This window comes from Tachypleus tridentatus, unplaced genomic scaffold, assembly GCF_004210375.1.
Source record: "Tachypleus tridentatus isolate NWPU-2018 unplaced genomic scaffold, ASM421037v1 Hic_cluster_1, whole genome shotgun sequence".
Taxonomy (NCBI): domain Eukaryota; kingdom Metazoa; phylum Arthropoda; class Merostomata; order Xiphosura; family Limulidae; genus Tachypleus; species Tachypleus tridentatus.
The window spans coordinates 24,843,183-24,865,155 of record NW_027467777.1 but is presented as its reverse complement, the minus strand read 5'-3'; the positions used below and the strand labels follow the sequence as shown (position 1 = coordinate 24,865,155).

General features: G+C 30.9%; 1 protein-coding gene across 1 annotated transcript; it reads right to left on the bottom strand.

Moving 5' to 3' along the window:
- Nucleotides 1–4,353: 4,353 nt before the first annotated feature.
- ATPsyngamma (ATP synthase, gamma subunit) lies at nucleotides 4,354–20,967 on the bottom strand. Its single transcript, XM_076485261.1, has 7 exons — nucleotides 20,795–20,967; nucleotides 17,203–17,237; nucleotides 13,893–14,024; nucleotides 9,884–10,085; nucleotides 9,153–9,296; nucleotides 5,875–6,095; nucleotides 4,354–4,735 (listed from the first exon to the last, which is right to left on the bottom strand). The coding sequence occupies exons 1-7, from the start codon at nucleotides 20,836–20,838 to the stop codon at nucleotides 4,635–4,637; spliced, it is 879 nt and encodes a 292-aa protein (XP_076341376.1). The 5' UTR covers nucleotides 20,839–20,967; the 3' UTR covers nucleotides 4,354–4,634.
- Between the last annotated feature and the right edge of the window lie 1,006 nt (nucleotides 20,968–21,973).

Sequence of the window (21,973 nt, the reverse complement as noted above, 5' to 3'; positions counted from 1 at the left end):
TGGCTTTCTAAATAACACAAGTAGGACCTTCGACCCCGGTGTCACTCAAGTATCAATAACAAAGATGAAATTAACTACGAATTTCTTCGCACGAACTTTTGTGACACAGAATCATCGTCTAAACATTGGATCGATACATCAACTTTTATTGTAGATAATCTAATTAAAGCAAATACCTTTCTGAATTATTCATTGTATAGTTAGATGTTAATTAAACTTAGTAATAACGTATTATCAGCTTTACATCTCGTGTCACTTGTTAATTGAATTATTTCAGTTTAGCAATTAATATATTGCGTGGTACAGTCAGCTAATATCATAACAGCCACACATAATACTATATTACAGGTCAAAACTAGTACCAAGAATATTGTATGATGTTATACTATATTAGAGGTAAACACTAGTACCAAGAACATTATTAGCTGTTATACTATATAGTATAGTTTAGAAATCTAGAACAGAGAACATTGTTAAATGTTACAGTATATTACACGTCAAAACTAGTACCAAGAGTATTGTGTCAAGCTATACTATATTACACGTAAACACTAGCACGCATAACATTGTTAGATGTAATACAATATCATAGGTTAGAAAACTAGTACAGAGAAAAGTGATATAGATATTATAGTACATAACATGTTAAAAACTAGTGTACAGAACACTGTTAGATGTTCTACAATATGACAGCTTAGAAAACAAGTACCAAGAACATTGCATGATGTCATTCTACATTACACGTAAACACTAGCACCAAGAACACTGTTAGATGTTCTACAATATAACAGCTTAGAAAACAAGTACCAAGAACATTGTATGATGTTATACTATGTTACACGTAAACACTAGCACCAAGAACACTGTTAGATGTTCCACAATATAACAGTTTAGAAAACAAGTACCAAGAACATTGTATGATGTTATACTATGTTACACGTAAACACTAGCACCAAGAACATTGTTAGATGCCATACTATATAACAGGTTAGAAAACTAGTACAATGAACATTGTTAGATGTTATACTATATTACACGTGAACACTAGCACCAAGAATATCATTAGATGCTATGCTATATTACAGGTTAGAAAACTGGTACCAAAAACATTGTCAAATGTTACTATGATAGAGATAAAAACAAATACCAAGAACATTGTTAGATGTTATACAATATAACAGGTTAAAAAACTAGTAAACAGAACATTGTATGACATTATACTGTATTATAGGACAAAACTAGCAGCAAGAACGTTGTTAGACATTATACAATATAATAGGTTAGAAAACTAGCACAGAGAACATTGTTAAATGTTTTACTATATAACAGCTCAGAAAACTAGTACAGAGAGAAGGGATAGATGTTATACTATATTACAGATAAAACACTAGTACCATGAACATTGTATGATGTTATACTATGTTACACATAAACACAAGTACCATGAACATTGTATGATGTTATACTATGTTACACATAAACACTAGTACCATGAACATTGTATGATGTTATACTATGTTACACATAAACACTAGTACCATGAACATTGTATGATGTTACTATATTAGAGATAAAAACTAGTTCCAAGAACATTGTTAGATGCTGTACTACAGGGTGTTCAGAAAGTCACTGTGCAGTTTCATAACAGCATTCATTCAGTCTATTTCAAGCCAGCAACTGATAGCAGTGTTTAGAAACAAAATAAGGATCCAGGCCTGTATTGATGCCAACTGGGGTCACTGTCAACATTGTTTACAATTGTCATTCACATATATCTCCTGTATTCTATATTGAAACATGTCTGTTAATAAATATATAAGTGCACAGTGACTTTCTGAACATCCTGTATATTAGAGGTAAACACTGGTACCAAGAACATTGTTGGATGTTATACTATATAAAAGGCTAGAAAACTAGTAAACAGAACATTGTATGATGTTTACTATATTACAGGTAAACACTAATACCAAGAATATTGTATGATGTTATACTATATTACAGGTAAACTAGCACCAAAAAAAAAAACAAGATAAAAACTAGCACCAAGAACATCATTAGAATTTATACTAAATAACAGGCCAAAACAAGTACCAAGAACATTGTATGATGTTACACTATATTGCAGATCAAAACTAGAACTAAGAACATTGTTAGATGTTCTACAAAATAACAGGTTAGAAAACTAGTACATAGAACATTGTTAGATGTTGTACTATATAACAGCTTAGAAAACTAGTACAAAGAAATAATATTATACTATATTACACAAACACAAAGAACATTAGATGTTATGCTATATTACAGGTCAAAACAAGCACCAAGAAACACTATGATGTTATACTATGTTACATGTAAACTCTAGAACCAAAAACACTGTTAGATGTTATATTACACATAAATACTAGTACCAACTATATTGTTAGATGTTAGAAAACTGGTACCAAGAACAGAGGTTACTATATTAGAGATAAAAAGTAGTACCAGGAACATTGTTAGATGCTATACTATATTACACGTAAACACTAGTTACAAGAACATCGTTAGATGTTGTACTATGTTCGAGGTTAGAAAACTAATACCAAGAACATTGTCAGAGGTTACTATATTAGAGATAAAAACTCGTACCAAGAAAGAACACTGTATGATGTTATACTATATTAAAGGTAAACACTAGTACCAAGAACATTGTCAGATGTTACTATATTAGAGATAAAAACTAGTACAGAGAAAAGTGGCAGATGTTATACTATATAAGAGCATAGAAAACAAGTACCAGGAACATTGTCAGATGTTACTATATTAGAGATAAAAACTAGTACAGAGAAAAGTGGCAGATGTTATACTATATAACAGGTTAGAAAACTATTAGCAAGAACATTGTTAGATGTTATATAACATTACACATAAACACTAGTACCAAAAATATTGTTACATGTACTATATTACAGGTTAGAAAACTAGTACAGAGAACATTGTTAGATGCTATACTGTATTACAGGTAAACACCAGTACCAAAACATTGTATGACGTTATACTATATTACACGTAAACACAAGTACCAAAAACACTGTAAGATGATATGCTATATTACAGGTTCAAAAACTAGTACCAAGAACATTGTTGAATGTTATAATATATTACAGGTAAACAGTAGGTTTAAGAACATCATTAGTTGTTATACTATATTATATGTTAGAAAACTAGTATCAAAAAATTGTCAGATGTTATACTGTATTACAGATAAACACAAGTAGCGAGCATATTGTATGATGTTATACTGTATTACAGGTAAACACTAGTACCGAGAACACTGTATGATGTTATACTGTATTACAGGTAAACACTAGTACCGAGAACATTGTTAGATGCTATACTATATATCAGGTTAGAAAACTAGTACAGAGAACATTGTTATAGTATATAACAAGTCAGAAAACTTGTACAGAGAACATTGTTAGATGTTCTACTATATGAGGTTAGAATACTAGTACTGAGAACATTTTCAGATGTTATACTATATTACATGCAAAGACTAGTACCAAAAACATTGTTAGATGATATACTTTATTAGAGGTTCAAAAATTAGTACGAAGAATATTGTTGAATATTATACTATATGAGAGACAAAAACTAGCACCAAGAACATCATTGGATGTTATACTATATTACCGGTCAAAATTAGCACCAAGAATATTGTCAGACGTTATACTATATTACAGGTCAGATCTAGTGCCAAGAACATTATCTGTCTGTGTTGTTAGTTCTTATTATGGGATATTTGACACGAGATGTTCTGTACTTTTGTGTTTGTCAAGAAGTGTAGTTTGTACACAGTTCTGAAAGTTGTTGGTGTGAGATATATGAAATAGGATTAGTTATGTTCTGTCCTTTTCTGTTTGTCAGGAAGTGTACTCTGTATAAAATTCTGGAAGTTGTTGGTGTGGGATATATCAAACATGAGTAATGTGCTGTACTTTTCTGTTTGTCAGGAAGTGTAGTTTAGATATAGTTTTGGAAGTTGGTGTGGGATATATCAATCACGAGTATTTATGTTCTGTACCTCTCTGTTTGTCAGGAAGTGAACATAACTACTCAGGTTTGCTGTATTCTATACTACTGTAATAACTTACACCATTAACTACCTCTAGTGTAACACACAATGCATTTCCATTTAGTCATGTAGATATCTAAGTTCAATACGACAGTAATTCTCCTTTTCCCACAGACTTATCTTCAAAGTATTTGGAAAACGTAAGTGGAAAATAATGACAGTAAAGAGTTAAACACACTATAACATTATGTTATGTTTACTTATTGTTTTATTTTCAGATTACCATCAAATGAGATGTTACCTGGGAAAGACAAAATATTTTATTTGTTGTGCACTTTCTGCTAAATCTACACTGACAATTGAACAACATCAAATGAGATGTTACCTGGGAAAGACAGAATATTTTATTTGTTGTGCACTTACTGCTGAGTCTACACTGACAATTGAACTACATCAAAACTATTGACAGAAATCAAATTGTCTTTCTTCTTAGTTTTTATTTTTCCTTCTCAGAAATCAGTTTTGTCGTAAAGTAATGAAACAGAAGTCTTCAAGATATCGGTCGGTTAACGTACTACTTCACTCACAAAGCTGCTGCTCCAGATATAATTTCAATCAATTCCCTGGTGATAACAGCCTGTCTTGTACGATTGAAGGTGAGGGTTAGCTTGTCAATCATTTCACCTTAAGAAAAGAATGTTTAGTCAGGTTTCTCAACACACATGATCTAACCAGCATAGCACTGGAAAATGGTATTCACTTTAATCACACATTCAGGAATTCTCTAGATAATGCTGCATTTTTTATGACATTTCTGAACAAAACTTTGGTGTTGTAGGTTCATCTTCAGACAGCAGCATTTCTTACCATACACTTTATAAATTTCTAAAACATGGTCATAACCAATCTGATGTGTTAGGTTACATTAATATGATTATTATTACTTACTTGTAAGTCTGTAACACTATAAAATAGGACCATAACTGATCCAGTAGGTTACATTAATATGATTATTATTACTTACTTGTAAGTCTGTAACACTATAAAATAGGACCATAACTGATCCAGTAGGTTACATTAATAAGATTATTATAACTTACTTGTAAGTCTGTAACACTATAAAATAGGACCATAACTGATCCAGTAGGTTACATTAATAAGATTATTATAACTTACTTGTAAGTCTGTAACACTATAAAATAGGACCATAACTGATCCAGTAGGTTACATTAATAAGATTATTATAACTTACTTGTAAGTCTGTAACACTATAAAATAGGACCATAACTGATCCAGTAGGTTACATTAATATGATTATTATTACTTACTTGTAAGTCTGTAACACTATAAAATAGGACCATAACTGATCCAGTAGGTTACATTAATAAGATTATTATAACTTACTTGTAAGTCTGTAACACTATAAAATAGGACCATAACTGATCCAGTAGGTTACAGGAATTAATTACCATATCCTATTTGCTAAAATCTGTTATTTTGTAAAACATCACTAAGTAATGTCATTTGATATGTTACATAAAAATAGTAAATTATTTGTTAATATGTAGGAGATGAATAGATTGCCTTTATGCTTATCACATTTGTAACATTTAATGAAATGCTGCATTTTCTGTTTTTCAGTCCAAAACTGTAGACACTATTTTATTTATTTTAAAAAACTTAATGATAACACATCCCGAGTAACAAGGCTGGAAATCTGCTGGAGTCCACATACTTTAGAAACATGTCCTGTAATTTTGTTACCATTTTTAAAACTCATAGTAACTGAAACAGTAATGTGTTATGTTAACATTTATTCCTACCTGCATTTTTAGTGGCTCCGTCCATGGCCGTCATCCGAGAGCTCTGCTCAGTGCAATAACTTTCTTTCATGGCAAAGAAAATAAGGCTGGCTAAAGAAAACTCCTGAAAACTTTGGAGAACCTCAGCATCAATACTGTCATATATGCTTAGCTTATCTGTTGATCCAATAGTATTGACAGTAAATATGGGCACATCACTGGTGTTGTAAGAAACTACTGATCTACAGGAATAAAAACCTGTTTCAGACAAGTCACAAACAATCTTTAGAATACAAACAAAGTGAAAAAATACATGTTTGTACGACTTATTTGGAGATGAAGTATTATTACTGTATGTAGCCACATTTACATCTGTTACACTGCACAACAAAGTTTTTGCTTCTTGAACACTGTTGGGTGTTCCTTATAGATTTTTGGCTGCTGATCACGAAAATCACATCCACATTTGCCCATCACGTACCGTTTCATCGAAATCTTCAGTGTTGTCATGTTCACCAGAACATTGCTACAATGGAAAAACGATATCAGGGCAACTGGAATCCGTCAATGCTTGCTGACTACTGTTGGACACTGCAATGTGATGCACCGGACATTGAATACAAACGAAAATCAAGAGCAAAACACAATTATGTTGAACTTAATAGCGTATTGGAAACATAAACGCAATTAAATATGTTATTGCCAGTAAACAGTTAACTGTCTGTTTCTCAGAGTTCCTACGTGATGAAGCATAACCAAAACTATATTTGTGTATACCAACCAGGTACCTGTCACAATTAGCAAAATCTTTTTAGGAAGTAAAACTTAAAAAAAAAAAAAAAACTGTTGTGCAGTGTTATTAGTAGTTGCACGTAAACAAAAGCAGTTACACTATACATTCAAAATTTTTAAAATAAAGAATCAGTGACTGCAATAATCTTACAATATATTTCACAATAATAAACTCTACAAAGAGCTAATTAAAACATAATTAGCACAACTGTTCTTTTATCTATTAAACTACATCATATTTGTATAAAAGAACATTCTGTATTAAGCTTCAATACACAGAATACTCCTTCCTCTATGATATAAATTAGAAGAGGAAACCATAACTAGCTACTACTAAAACAGTCTGGATTTCAAATCTGAACAAGACTTAACCATTATTATTTTGACTGAAATCTTTAATAGTTTGGTTTTAGGAACTGAAAACTTAATTACATTTTGCCATTTTAGAAACAGCATTTTTATTCTAAGGATAAAAACATTTATTTTTATCATACAGTTCATGTTTCATTTGTATAACGTCTAGAAACTCCTATATGAATATAAAAAAAAAACTTTTTTTGGGGTGGGTGGTAAAACTTTGTATTTTCTCAACCTTAACCCTAACTCTATAGGAGTTATAAATGTACAATGACATGGAAAGTTTCAAAATATGAAATAAAATGAATAATACCATTTTTACCTCTGCAACAACTACAACATTGGTCGGAAAGTTCCAATTTACTTATTTTAACAGTTTCAACTGTCAGCTCTTGTTACACCTGTTTTCTTTTAATTTTATCAAATGATACATTGTATTATATTGTTTTCTGTAAAGAAAAGTGGATATTTTACTTCAGCTCAAAGTTTATTCTCACAAGAGACAGATCAAAGATCTTAGCCGACTTTAACTGCTCTTATTATGTAGTTAGAAAGCCAAAAAGTGTGATAAAGTTACACAAGCTGGTTTTATTTATTATTGTTCTGTGTTCTTATTTAATTAAATAAAAAATTTAGTATTGTAATATCATTAGTATAAAAAATTAGGTTTAAGTTTCACCAATAGTTTAAAGCAAAGAAAAACAAGACTCAGGTAAGTAATTTGTTTCTTGTTTTTCCATGAGTATTCTTTGTCTATTATTATAAAAGTATGTGAAATGTAAAACTAAGAAACTTGTTTGGTTAGATTAGGTAAGTTTAAGAATAATAAATGTTCTTCATAAGGTATGTACACATAATTCAACAGGGTAACATGATTTATAACTTGTGTAGTAGGATTATTTGTTAGACATGGTTCATAAGGCAATAAACAGGTGTATACTGTTGTGACTTTTAAGCTACTTAGGATAAACAATTTTCATTTCCTGTTACAATTGTTCCAGAAAGAAACAAAGAGTAATTTTCCCAAACCCTCTCTCGAGCTGTAGTATAGAAATAACAGATAAAATATAGTTTTAATGAAAAAAACAACATTTGATAAGTCTTTAGAAAGTTTTTGGGATTACATAAATGAAATTTAAAAACTTTCAGATGAATATAGTATTATTAACCTTAATATGAAGATCACTTTGAACTGCCGACACTAACACCACATACATTATTGGTGTGATTACAAGGCTACATTTTATGATTAAATATGAGACTATAAAATTCACCTTATAATTGTAACCAATCACAGGCTACTTCCCCCTACTCTAGCCTGTTGTATTCCTGGATATCCAGATAGCAGCCATCTACACATACACCAGACATTTGTTCAAGGAGTTATGATAAAATCTTATAATATCCATAGAGTACTATTCACGGATTCAAGAAATGCTGCATTTCAAATATCATGGATGTTTCTGAGGATATTTTGTGTCAGTCCACTCTTCAAAAAAATACAGGAAGTGAAGCAAAAACTAGAAACAATGCTAGCACTGAGACTGAATGAAAATTATACATATCTTAACTACCTTCCACAATACTCATATTTCTTTCAATTTACTTTGGAATAAATCAATTTATATTTTTATTAAAATGTTATGGCACTCAAATTTTTTCTTTCCCACGATTTGTGAAAATGTGGATCACCTTATATTTGAGGTTGCCCTATATTTGTATGAATGTCATATTTGTGTACAAAGTTTTAGTAAACATTCTTAATTAAAAATCTGATTTTTTTGTCCACAAAAGACTTTTAATGTTTACTGCAAGTTTGCTAAACTTCCTAAATATACATTAAGTACTTTCAGAACCACACTTACATTGTTGTGTAATTTACACAAGCCCATGGTTAACAGGATAACTATGTTACTTGTTATCCCACATCCTGGTTTGTTCTTGATTACTTGTTCACAAAATTAAAATAACAGTCAAGAAAAACCATTATAATTTAGTAAATATCTTTAATTAATAAAACCAAAACTGTGAAATGTATGGATTTATTCCAAGCACAATAGAAAGTAATACATACTGTTTAAACATGTATGTAGGTGATAATAATAATAATAACAATTTCTTTATTTTCATGTGATACTACAAGAACTTACTTGAATGTGTTATATATAATGATTCCATTATCAAAGTCAAAATCACTCTCCAATACAGCATTAGCTACTTCAGTGGCACTTTCAAAGGTGGGTGGTTTTTTACCGTACTCGGAGAAGACCATCATAATGTTTTTCCCATATTGCCTGCACATAAATAAACAATTTTATTATAAGTTTATCTATTCCTTCTTAACAGTACATCTTAACTGTACTGTATCAAGAACAAAGTTTTAGCTAAATCAGTGAACTTCAAAAACAGTATTTTATTTCTGAGAAATAAGAAAAATAAAGGAAGATGTCAAGTACTGTCAGCCAGTGTGTCGTTAACTGGTAAAGAAATTAAATTTTCAATACCTGTAAAATTAACAATAGTTCAAATAAGCCAAATCTAGACAGTGAATCCATGTGGCTGTTTCAGTGATTTTGAAACCAGCACTCTAACATCTGTGTTCAGAAACTTTTCTTTACACATTTTAACTACAGATGATCTAATGAAGGATTTATTAAATCTTGACACAAGTTACGTTGGACCTCATTACTTCTTCTACTTATCAGAAATCATCACCATATCATATTTAACAATATAACCTTTCAGCTTTCCTCCATAATTAAAGATGACATTAATTCTCAGAGTTTATTTATTTATAACCAAGTTTAGTTGACATGAATAAAATTCCTCAACATGTTATGTTTTACCATAAATTTTGAGATAATAACCCAAGCTAAACTACCTCTGTAACATGGTGCGAGACTTGTCTCCCAAACATATAACACGAATGTCTGAATTGCTGGCAGATTGCGATATTAAAGCTTTGACTTTCTTTGACACACTACTGTTAACAGCTCCACACAGCCCTCTGTCAGATGTTATGGCAAGCACCAAAGTCTTGGGTTTGTCTTCTTCTGCTTTAACTTCTGCCTGTTGATAAAAAGCTACAAACAGAAACAATAAGTATACAGTCAATGCTTGAAATGCTTCATAGTATGCTTATTATACTTCCATCTTTTTAATAACATTATTGTATTTTAATTACAGTACAAATAGTTTAGTTATTACTACACAAATAAAGTATTCATTTATTATTTTGTATCTTTATAAACATTAGTTTTTTTTACTATAATATCAGGATTTTCCCATTATTTGATTCCACACAGTAACATGCAAGTCTTAGCAGTTTATTTTAGATATCAAGTTACTTTAAAATTACAATGCCAGAACTATTTAATAGGTTTTCATTGGTCACAAGACATTTTTAAGGAGAACTGCTTAAAGTTTTGCTTACATACACTCATCCTGATGTTATGTTGCTGAATGGACTGATGACAGAACTTTAAGCTAACAACTATTCTGTCAGTATTGATTAAACTGTTTAATACATCCAGTTGTATTATTTGTAATTATTATTTCTTATGGACATTCTTTTGCATTATTAATTTAATATATGAATTTTGGACTAACTTAAATCTGGCTGAATATTGTTAGGTTCACAACAAACAAATACTGTCAACAGCAAGTTAACATTTCTTCAATGTAGAGGGATCCCAAAGGAGGAAGAGAAAATGTCAATTGCCTTTAACTGAAGCTGTGCATGCAAGGTAGCAGTATACTGCTGGCACAGTAAAAGGGTAGATCACATATATAGTCCAAGTCTCAGAAAGGAAAGAATGTTCCAGAAATAAAGTCAACCCAAAAAAACAGTGAAAGAGGGGATGAGATCTAATGGGATTTGTGTCAACCATAAGATTTAATAAATCTTTCTGCATCAGAGTATCTGTAGATAAAATGTGCAAAGAAAAGTTTCTGAACACAGAAGTTGTTAAAGAGTGCTGGTTCCAAAAATCACTAACAGCCACATGGACTCAGTATCTAAATTTGTCACCTTTTTAAGAGAAAGATAATACTGAGAGCAGGTGGGCAAATGCCTGAACAAAGGACCTGTGAGAGCTCCAAGAACTAAATAGAGGTTTCCCTCTGAAAGCAAAGGAGGGTGACCAATCAGAAAGGCTCTGAAGAAATGAAGGAAAATGGAAATGGACAAGTTAAAAATAGACTATTTTCAAAGTCTAGGTAAAGTGAAACAAGAAAGAGTTCAATCCTGGAGGAGGGGGTTGGCAGGTAGACAAGTGACAACAAACATTCATTTGTTAAGTGTAGATAGTCAGTAAAAGTGAGAAGAAAAATTAGAATCTATGCAAAAGAAAATCTGCCCATACTGCAAAAGATCAAATAGAATCTATAGATGATGATGAAGCTGTTGCACATTACTGTGAAAGAAAAACATTCAAGGTTTACATAAGAGGATACTCCAAAATATAAAGGATAACAAGTCTTGGATCACTATGAAAGTGTAATGACTCTTGAATCACTACGAGACAAAAAAAAGCAGAAACTACGACCAATCTGGACAACCAGATAACCAAAAGAGTAGAAGTTTGATATTAAGATGAGACTTAAATATACTGATAACAGGTCTCTCACAGGAGAAACAACTATAATAAAACAGAAGAGGTTGTGAAGACCACTTTGTTGGGAAAACAGTTGACATGCCATTAAGTTTAAAGTGGATGATGTATTTATGGGTCCAAGAGCCCTACAACAACAAATGAGGGTATCAAAAGCAAGTTCTTCCCTGTTCACTCATATAGAAGTAACAATGGAATTGTCCAAATGGATCTGAGCAAGTTGTTCAGACAGATGGTATCCAGTATGGAGAACAACCAGTGTCTTGCAGATGTTGATGTTAAGAGACCACTCCATTGAAGATCAAATACTTGAAATGATGAAAATATCCAAAACCATATCTCATTTATTTAACATGAATGGTGAAGAAATGAAAGAGCTAATTGAGTCAATGACTGAGTATATTCCACTGGGAAGTAAATGGATATTTCAATAGAGTTAAAAACTTTAAATTCAAACAAAAGATATATTAGTATATTTTAATATCACACACCTATTTATCTAAACAACTGTAAAACAAACCTTACAGTGTAAGAGAAAAACGAGAAGACAATACTGTAACAGAAGATCTTACCAATCTCCCAGAATACTGGTTAAACAAGACATATTTAACATATGAAGAATAGTTTTACAAACAAATCAAACAACCAATGGGATTCTTCCTTTCTCATCTATTTAGTGACCTCTACATGTCTGCTTTAGAAGAACCATTAGAAACAAATTCACACACCTCGTGAAATCTGATTACAATACATAAACAATACCTTCAGTGTATAGCAAAATGGGAAAGATATGATACTTAACATCAAAGAACTCTTTAAACACATAAAACTCCAAAGTTCATAATTTATACAAATGAACAAACTCCAGTAGTAGTCTTCCCTTTTTAGATGTGAAGGTACATAAGAAAATAACAGTTACTGTCAGTTTATCCATTGTCACCACACAAGATCTAATCACTCCCTACCTCACACCTATGTAAATCACACTATACAACTTTATTTCAAAGACTTACTTATTGAACTACCAAAATAACATATCAAATATGAAAACCTAGAAATCACTAGGTTGTTTAGGTTAGGAATAATATCTCTTACATTAATCTATCATGTATGAAAACCTAGAAATCACTATGTTGTTTAGGTTAGTAATAATAATATTTCTTAAATTAATCTATCATGCATGAAAACCTAGAAATCACTATGCTGTTTAGGTTAGGAATAATATCTCTTACATTAATCTATCATGCATGAAAACCAAGAAATCACTCGGTTGTTTAGGTTAGGAATAATAATATCTCTTAAATTAATCTATCATGCATGAAAACCAAGAAGTGACTATGTTGTTTAGGTTAGAAACAACATCTCTTACATTAATCTATCATGCATGAAAACCAAGAATTGACTATGTTGTTTGGGTTACAAATAATATCTCTTACATTAATCTATCATGTATGAAAACCATGAAGTGACTATGTTGTTTAGGTTAGGGATAACAGGGATAGCTGTTACATTAAACTATCATGTATGAAAACCAAGAAGTGACTATATTGTTTGGGTTAGGAATAATATCTCTTACATTAATCTATCATGTATGAAAACCAAGAAGTGATTATGTTATTTAGGTCAGGAATAATATCTCTTACATTAATCTATCATGTATGAAAACCAAGTGATTATGTTGTTTAGGTCAGGAATAATCTCTTACATTAATCTATCATGTATGAAAACCAAGAAGTGACTATGTTGTTTAGGTTAGGAATAATATCTCTTACATTAATCTATCATGTATGAAAACCAAGTGATTATGTTATTTAGGTCAGGAATAATATCTCTTACATTAATCTATCATGCATGAAAACAAAGAAGTGACTGTTGTTTAGGATAGAAATAATATCTCTTACATTAATCTATCATGCATGAAAACAAAGAAGTGACTATGTTGTTTAGGTAGGGGATAATATCTCTTACATTAATCTATCATGCAAGAAAACCAAGAAGTGACTATGTTGTTTAGGTTAGGGATAACAGGGATAGCTGTTACATTAAACTACCATCAAATAAATTAATGAAACTATAACATATTTATGAATAACTATTAATTTCCAAGTTTGAAATATGTTTATTAAAATATTGTATCTGTGGTATGTTGTATAATAGTCATTTTATTTGAGTAACTAACTTGATGCATAACAACACTGCTAATAATATTATATAATGGTGTTCATCTACAGTTGGGTAACAAGGAAAGACTGGACTGACACAAAGCTGGATTCTCACCTTGAGCACCTTGACCGTAGGAACGAGCAGGTTTTAACTCCCTTTCAGCCTTAGCGTACTTTGCTGCTGACACCATTTTCATACTCTGAGTGATTTTCTGAATATTTCGTATAGACTTAAGTCGCAGTTGAACTGAGAAAGTTAAATACAAGTTACAGTAAGAATATACACTACTAGTTGTATATACATATACAATAGTATAAACACACATATGGAAGTATGAAGCTTGCACTTCTATTTTAAAATGTCATGACTTCTATTATCTCCGATGATCAACAACTGGAAACATACATTACAGGAACAGAAACATTAAAAAGACAGTAAGAGTGTAAACTTCATAATAAAAGATGACTGAATCAAAATGATGAAATAAGTAAAAACCAAACAAACGTCAACACAAAAGTAACTTATTACAATCGTATCTTCATCACTGTCAGTGAGCAATAGTCACACACGTATAGTTATTAATTTTGAAATTATTATTTTATAATTACCAGCTTCAAGTAAGTCCTAAGAAGGACCTATTTTGTGATATTAGTTGTTTGCTTTAAATCTTTGTCTCCATACTGTGCTACTACTATTCTGTGATCTGAATTATTTTATTAAACTAATTTCAGTGCAGTACTGGGCTATCTGGATTTTGTCAATATACTTCATATCATCCATTCTATTGCTAAAAGAACATTCTTGACAGACTTCAAGAGAGCAATGCGAGTTCCTGAAATTGTGACCTGTAGAAGTCTAGCAAATACACTTTAAAAATGTGCACCTCTAAATCTTCAAACATATCTCTATACACCACTATATATCTTTTAACTCACAAAGCCTCAAACACACACAAAGTAATAAGCATTTAAATTAATCCAATAACATATTTATAGTGCTTTTGCATATAGTAGGAACCCAGTAATTTAAATGCCAGCTCTTTGAAAATTACACACAATCTATCAAATGTTTTGTTTCTGAAGTCTGAGTATACTGAACACCATTTTCATTAATGTCACCAAGAATATAGATTACACTTTATTGAACAAAAATTATGGAACTCTTCTGATTACTATATTATACACACTAGCACAATTTATTAAAAGCTTGCCATATTTCACTCAAATAGATATAGTAAATTTGGAGTAATGCAGATTTGGTTAAAAGCATGTAGAAATTAGTGTCTTTATGATAAAACTTCTAAAAGTTAGTAAAATACGCTAACACCTGTAGAAATTATTGAATGTGTGCTAACACCTGTAGAAATTATTGAATGTGTGCTAACACCTGCGGAAATCAGCAGATGTGTGCCAATGTTTCTATAAATTCATGAACATATGTTAACACCTGCAGAAATCAGCAGATGTGTGCCAATGTTTCTATAAATTCATGAACATATGTTAACACCTGCGGAAATCAGCAGATGTGTGCCAATGTTTCTATAAATTCATGAACATATGTTAACACCTGCAGAAATCAGCAGATGTGTGCCAATGTTTCTATAAATTCATGAACATATGTTAACACCTGCAGAAATCAGCAGATGTGTGCCAATGTTTCTATAAATTCATGAACATATGGTAACACCTGCAGAAATCAGTGGATGTATGCAAACACCTGCGGAAATTAACGTATGTTTAAACCTGTAGAAATTAGTGGTTACATGCTAAAATGTGTACAAGTTAAATGGTGTATGCTGACACCTGTAGAAATTAGTGGGCACATGTTAACACCAATAGAAATTAGAGATATTGTATGATAACGCCTGTAGAAATTAGTTTGCTGTATACCTAACATGCTTTGAAAATTAGTGGCTGTTACTTACTGCTTGTAGAAATATATTTTTATCATGTTTAATAAAATTTAACAATTTATATCCCTCCCCTGAATCACTTTGAATATAATCGTCAAGTCAGGATGTCTCTAATTCTTAACTCTAGATCCAGGCAAACAAATACATGAAGCTTTATTTTTATTATCAATGTACTTGAAAAGCCACACTCCAGACAACAGAGATTGAATTATATTAATTTGTATAATTATATTTGTTATACCAATCACCAAACTGGACATACTATAGTTCCCATTTTAGCATGAAGAATAGTATTGTTTTTAGTTACATTTTCTCACTTCCATTAGGTTTTTACCTGTTGTTTTCATTTTAATTTGTTTAGCACATCTTACTTCTTACAATCAAATAAACTCTCTAACATTCCTCAAAACTACAATTAAAACCAGTTAAGTATATTTCAATATGACATTTCAGTATACTGAAATATCCAAGTTAAAAGAAGAAACAAAATTATGTTTTGAATAAACTATACCCTATTAAGACATCTACCTGAATAACACAAACTTGGGCTCTCTTCAAACAGTACAGGATAATATATATAAATTACACATGAAGTGTAAATTGAGAAAATTAGTAGTGGGAGTGACTACCACAACTATCTAGGTCACTGGGAATATGTTAAATAATATACAGTTTACACTTCCAGTTCAGTCATATTCAGTGTGCTTGGATGGTTGAATTTCTTGGACTGTAAGTTATGAACATTTTAGCACTGATTTTTTTCACTTATCATGTCTATTGATAATGGTACAAATACATTGTTAGTGATTTCTGTTCATTTTAAATTCACTTATTTTGCTCTCTCTCTCTGGTTATGAATGACTTTTCTCATGAAATATTAGTTGTTTTTTAATGAGGAACTAATTTGATATATCCATAGAGCATACCTTTTATTAAACTATTACATTTATGACTATCCAATCAAAAACCTCTATTTTTTATATTATTGAAATATATAAAAAAATAATTAGATTAAGAACCTTTTAATGAAACCAATATTGAAATTATTATAATTTTGTTTCTTAGTTTCACAGTTATCAGAAACAAAATAACCATGAGTACACTATACAAAAATACTGTATCAAAACCACAACATACTTAAACATTTTCCAGACACAACAGAAAATAAGTAATAAAAACTATGTCAGTATATGGGATTTTACCAACAAACTATCACTTCCAAAACATTCAAAGTTTCACCACATAGTTTAAGTAAAAGTCATACCAGTATTCCAAGCATACCTTACTATATGAACATTACATGGAAAGTATATGAATATAAGCAACTCATGACAGTAAGTCAATAATTTAATCAGTAGCTTTATATGTACATGAAATTGTTATGAGCATTTTTGTTGAATCTAAATCTGTTTGCAATTTGTATAGAACTCAAAACAATGGTTCACAAATTTAAAAATAAAAACATGTCTGTAATGCTCAGCAGCTAGCAAATAATTCAAACAATGAACCTACTGTCTTTTAACGTGGCCATTCCACGAACTTGTCCACTGGAAAGAAAAAACAATAGATTACAAATTAAAAGATTAACATACAAGTTCAAAAACAAATTATATTAAAACATGGAATATTTTTTATTTCTCACACTATGTACAAAATTAATGAAGTAATTTAGAAATGTGGATTTCAATGTTAATCTTTCAAAAAGGTATCAAAATTTTTTTAAATAAAACATTATTTAACCTTATCACTTCATTAATATGGCTAGATAGTTTCTACCAGCTAGCTGAAATGGAGATAAAACTGTCTGTTGAAAAGATTCTTGCCAATCATGATGTTAAATTTAACTCAAACACCTATGTCCTGGACACATGACAAAATACATACTTGACCTCCCAGGTACCAAATATCCCATATACAAACTAAGCACAAGTCCTGTGCCTCAAATTTTGTATCATAACATACTAAGCAGCATACAGTTTGCACACAGTTGCCTGCAATCAACTTTTAACAAGTTTCATCAATGACAATACTTTGCACAAAATAAGGCCACATGAAAGTACCATATGATTAACCCTTTCATCTTGGGTAATTCAAAGTGCATGTCATAACCATTAAAAGTTACATAAGTTTAATCAAAATACTACATTATCCATTTACATGAATAAACTCTGCATCAGAATGTAGATAATACATCAAAGTTCAGCACTATTTACGTTTTTAAGGTGCAACTTTTATAATAAAACAATTTTAAAAAATTATCAATCTCCCATAGTATGAGAACTGCAGCACTTATCTATTTATTTCTTTTAGCTTCAGAAGGATGAAATTTAACGTAAGTTACTCATTATGTTTCATTGTTCAGGCTGTATAGCTGCCAATCTTACTAGTTGCAGAGCAACATAAAACAGAGAATTAGACCTCTCTTACCATATTAATTTGTCACATCCTTCTCTTTCAAAACTTGACAATATTTTTCTCTGAGATTTAAGGTGAAAATAGAACCCATAAAAAGTCAACAGTTTTCTCTACTAAATGATGTATTAAATTATGTTGTTGTAAGTACAGAGAATTGTCAATTTTCCTTCCAATTCAAACTTTATTCCCATGGGAAACACATGATAAACTTAGCTGAATTTTTAATGGCTTTAATCACACATTCAGAAAAACCAAAAAATGGTGATAGTCCTTGATGACAAGAAACCCACTTGAAATAAAAATCATCTCAGAACAGCTGGTATGGGTATTAACACTTTTACTAATAAAGCAGACAACAACATTTCAACTTTCCTAGGTCATCTTCAGGTCAAAGTTTCCAAACATTGCTGTCTGCTTTATTAGTAAAAGTGTTAATACTTGTACCAGCTACTCTGAGATACCAATTGTGATAGTTATGGAACATTGTTTCCTTTTTGTATGTTATTATTCTATGTTATGTGGTCCATTATTCAATGATGGAGTAAAATAACCACAAAATATACGGCAAGTTTTATTGATAGTCATGGGCAGAAAAGAAAGATGTAAGTACTTTATTTCTTGTTTTTCATGTGTATCATTTATTCATTATTATGAAAGTGCCTGAAATGTGAAAATATACTTTTTAGGTTAGCTAAAATTGGAACAATTTTTTTATGAGGTACTCTCACAAGTAGTCCATGCCACATGTAATCCAAAACTACACATTCCCCACATAAGTTCACATGGTCTAAAGGGCAATAAAATAATAGAATTTAAGTATAAATATATGTATAATGTTACATGCTTTAGGCTACTTAAGATAAACAACTGTAGCTTCCTGTTACAATATGCAGTTACTCCAGAAATAAAATAAACCAAATACTTCTGATTTATAACAGAACAACAGTTAATGCATGATACCACAGCTGATAAAATGAAGCTAAAAGTTTAATAATAAAGCTGGTGATATACAAAATTAAAAACAGCAAACTTTAATATTCATACCAAAACACAATGTATTCTTTGCATAGTATCACTCTTTAAGTTACCTTGCTTAAATGTAAGGCCCTGACTGATATTTGTATGTGTAATGTGTTAATAATAAAAAGTTGATTTAGTATCATTGGTAAACAACAGCAGTAAGAATGAAGTTTTAAATTAAGAATTAGTGGTAAAAGTAAGCATTTCACAAAGTGTGTTCAGACATGCCACCCAGGGAAAACCAAAGTAATTAGTAATTACTACAACACATGTATCATTTTAATGTGGATTATATTTTGTCAATTAACTCTCTCATTCAATTAAAACAAATTATTAAATGGGGCATTACGAAATGCTAGTCTAAGTAATATAAACATTAGATTACACTTAACTGATGTAATGCAACTTTACTTATCAGTAAGCTATAAAACAGTTAAACACATTGTTTTATTGCATAAATATAATCTAACAACTAGTCATTTATCACTTACTTTAAAGATGAACACTCAGATTCTAAGATGCAAGAGACGGTTTTATGTGGAAATACAGGATTGGTATGCACTTTTATTGAAGTAGCAGTAAAGACAAGCAGGTTGGAGAAATTAGTTGATTATAATTTTAGTTGAGATGATAGAGATTTCAGCCTTTGACTTGTGCAAATAGGAAAATAAATGAAACAGACAAGGATGGAAATGAAAAACATGTGGAAGTTACTTTTATGATATTCAGGATATTTGTCTTTGATTTATCAGTTTCTTTTATAGAAAATATTTTAAGACAGCACTACCTGTTGCATTGTATCTTAAAATTCAGAAAGCCTTTAATAACCAGTCACAGAAATATTTCATAAGAAAATTTTACTTCTGCTCAACTTGAAAGAAGCAAAACGTTTAAGTAAAAATGCAAAACTGTATAAATAATGGTGATAAAGGGGCAGTGTCCACCTACAAAAGAGAAAAATTTGTAGAATTAAGCAAGTGGTTTTGTGTATTTCTTAAATTTTCTTATTATTAATCAAATGGGTCTGAATGTATAAAGTGAACGTTAATTAACTCAGTCTGAACTCGTTTGACTGCAATGAAAAGTTTAAAATATGGATTTTTTAGTTTACTTTGTTCAAAGCAACAAAAATAGGCTCTCTAAACTCTGCTCACAGCAGACAATTGAGCCTTGGATTTTAGCATTGTAAATGTGTAAACCTATCACTGACTAACAGAGAGATGTGGAATCCAATTACTTGGAGTGAAAAATTTACATCGCTGGTAATTTTAACGAATACATTTCTTGATCTCTTACTGCAAAAATGTAGTAAAAATGCAGAAACGAGTTATATAATATAGTGTAGATTAGTAAACAGAGTATCAAGAGGGAATTACATAAAAATTTGATAAGTACTAAAGTAGTGTGCACGTTTTCAGAACAAGTCCGTAAAGACAGAAAGAAAAACTTTACGTTACTAAAGTTGTACTGTCACCCACTCCTTTACTTAAGCTTGTGGTTTAAGTCTATTCTATAAAAACTTGTATAAAAATTAGCGTACCACTAACACTCAGCAACAAGAAACAGTAGCACTAGCAATCGCATAAGGCATATTCATTTATAATTTGTTAAATAGCTGAAATATGCATCCTTCAATACTAAATAAAAATAACATTATCACGATACTTACTAAGTTGGTGTGAAAATGGCAAAACGTGCAGCAGCAGGAAGCATTCTGGATTTAAAATTTAAAGCTTTTATTTAGAAACCTAAAATCTTTTTTCCTCCACAAAACCGTACTCCTTTCAATCCACCGACCTCATCGACCTCAATCATAAAACAAGGAAGGTGCCGCCACTATCTCATATGCGAGTTAAATAAAAGACTAAAAATTATTATTTCATTAAGTATAGTTAAATATTCATTCTCTATTTTATGTTAATTAAAGGAAATAAGGACTAAAATGTCTGAAATGATTTTCCACAAAAATACTCACAAATATAGTGATAGACATGATAGATGTTTTGACGTGACATTTCTGCGATGTTCTAATTTTTAATATTGCGAATACTGTCAGATGCTGACTGATATTAATCAGTGTTGTTTATTTGTTTTACATATTCACTCCAGAATGGCTCAGTGGAAATCTGCGGACGTATAACGCTAAAATTCGGGTTTCGATATCGTTAATGGGCACATCATAGACAATCTACAATGCACTTTTGTGCTTAATTACTAGTAAACAATGAACATTAATAAAATATTAGCGCAAAGCTACACAAGCACCTAATTTTGACCTGATAGATGAGTTGAAAAGCAAATGATCAAGAATTCCCACTACCAACACTTTAGTTACTCTAACATAATAATGTTGCTTAATTGTCATTTTTGGCCCCAAAGTGCAGAGAGCGATTTTATGACATGAAGACACCAACCATGGGCCCTTGAACTCATTGTTTAATACACTAGCCACTGAACTACTCCTGATCTATGTTGATTTGTTAATATTTTGTGCATTAATTCCTCCTGAAGTTGAATAGTCGTAGCCCAGTGGTTAGAATGCTAGACTATCTTGTTATCCCAGAAGATGAGTACGTTACAATTGTGACGTTCAAACGATAGTAACCCAAGAATTCTAGTTGGTGTTATTGACTGCCTGCATTCCTTCAAGTCAATCGATTCAAAATCAAGTATGGCTAGTACAAGTTGCCCTTGGATAGCTTTACGCGGATACACAAGACAAACAAACATAGTTACAAGAATATATTATACAGAGGTTGAGTATGTTATACTAAAACATTTCTGTCGCCAAGCCTTGTCAGTGTCTATCTGCCGACTATGCATCTTGCCAATAGCCTTGCAGGTTAAT

Bases quoted from the DNA above. Each gene is read 5' to 3' on its own strand.
- ATPsyngamma (XM_076485261.1), bottom strand. From the start codon at position 20,838: ATGCTTCCTGCTGCTGCACGTTTTGCCATTTTCACACCAACTTA. The intron at 14,025-17,202 runs GTAGGTTCATTG...TAACTTTCTCAG, and splicing joins AATGGCCACGTTAAAAGACA to TTCAACTGCGACTTAAGTCT. The intron at 6,096-9,152 runs GTAAGTTCTTGT...TTATTCCTGTAG, and splicing joins ATTATATATAACACATTCAA to ATCAGTAGTTTCTTACAACA.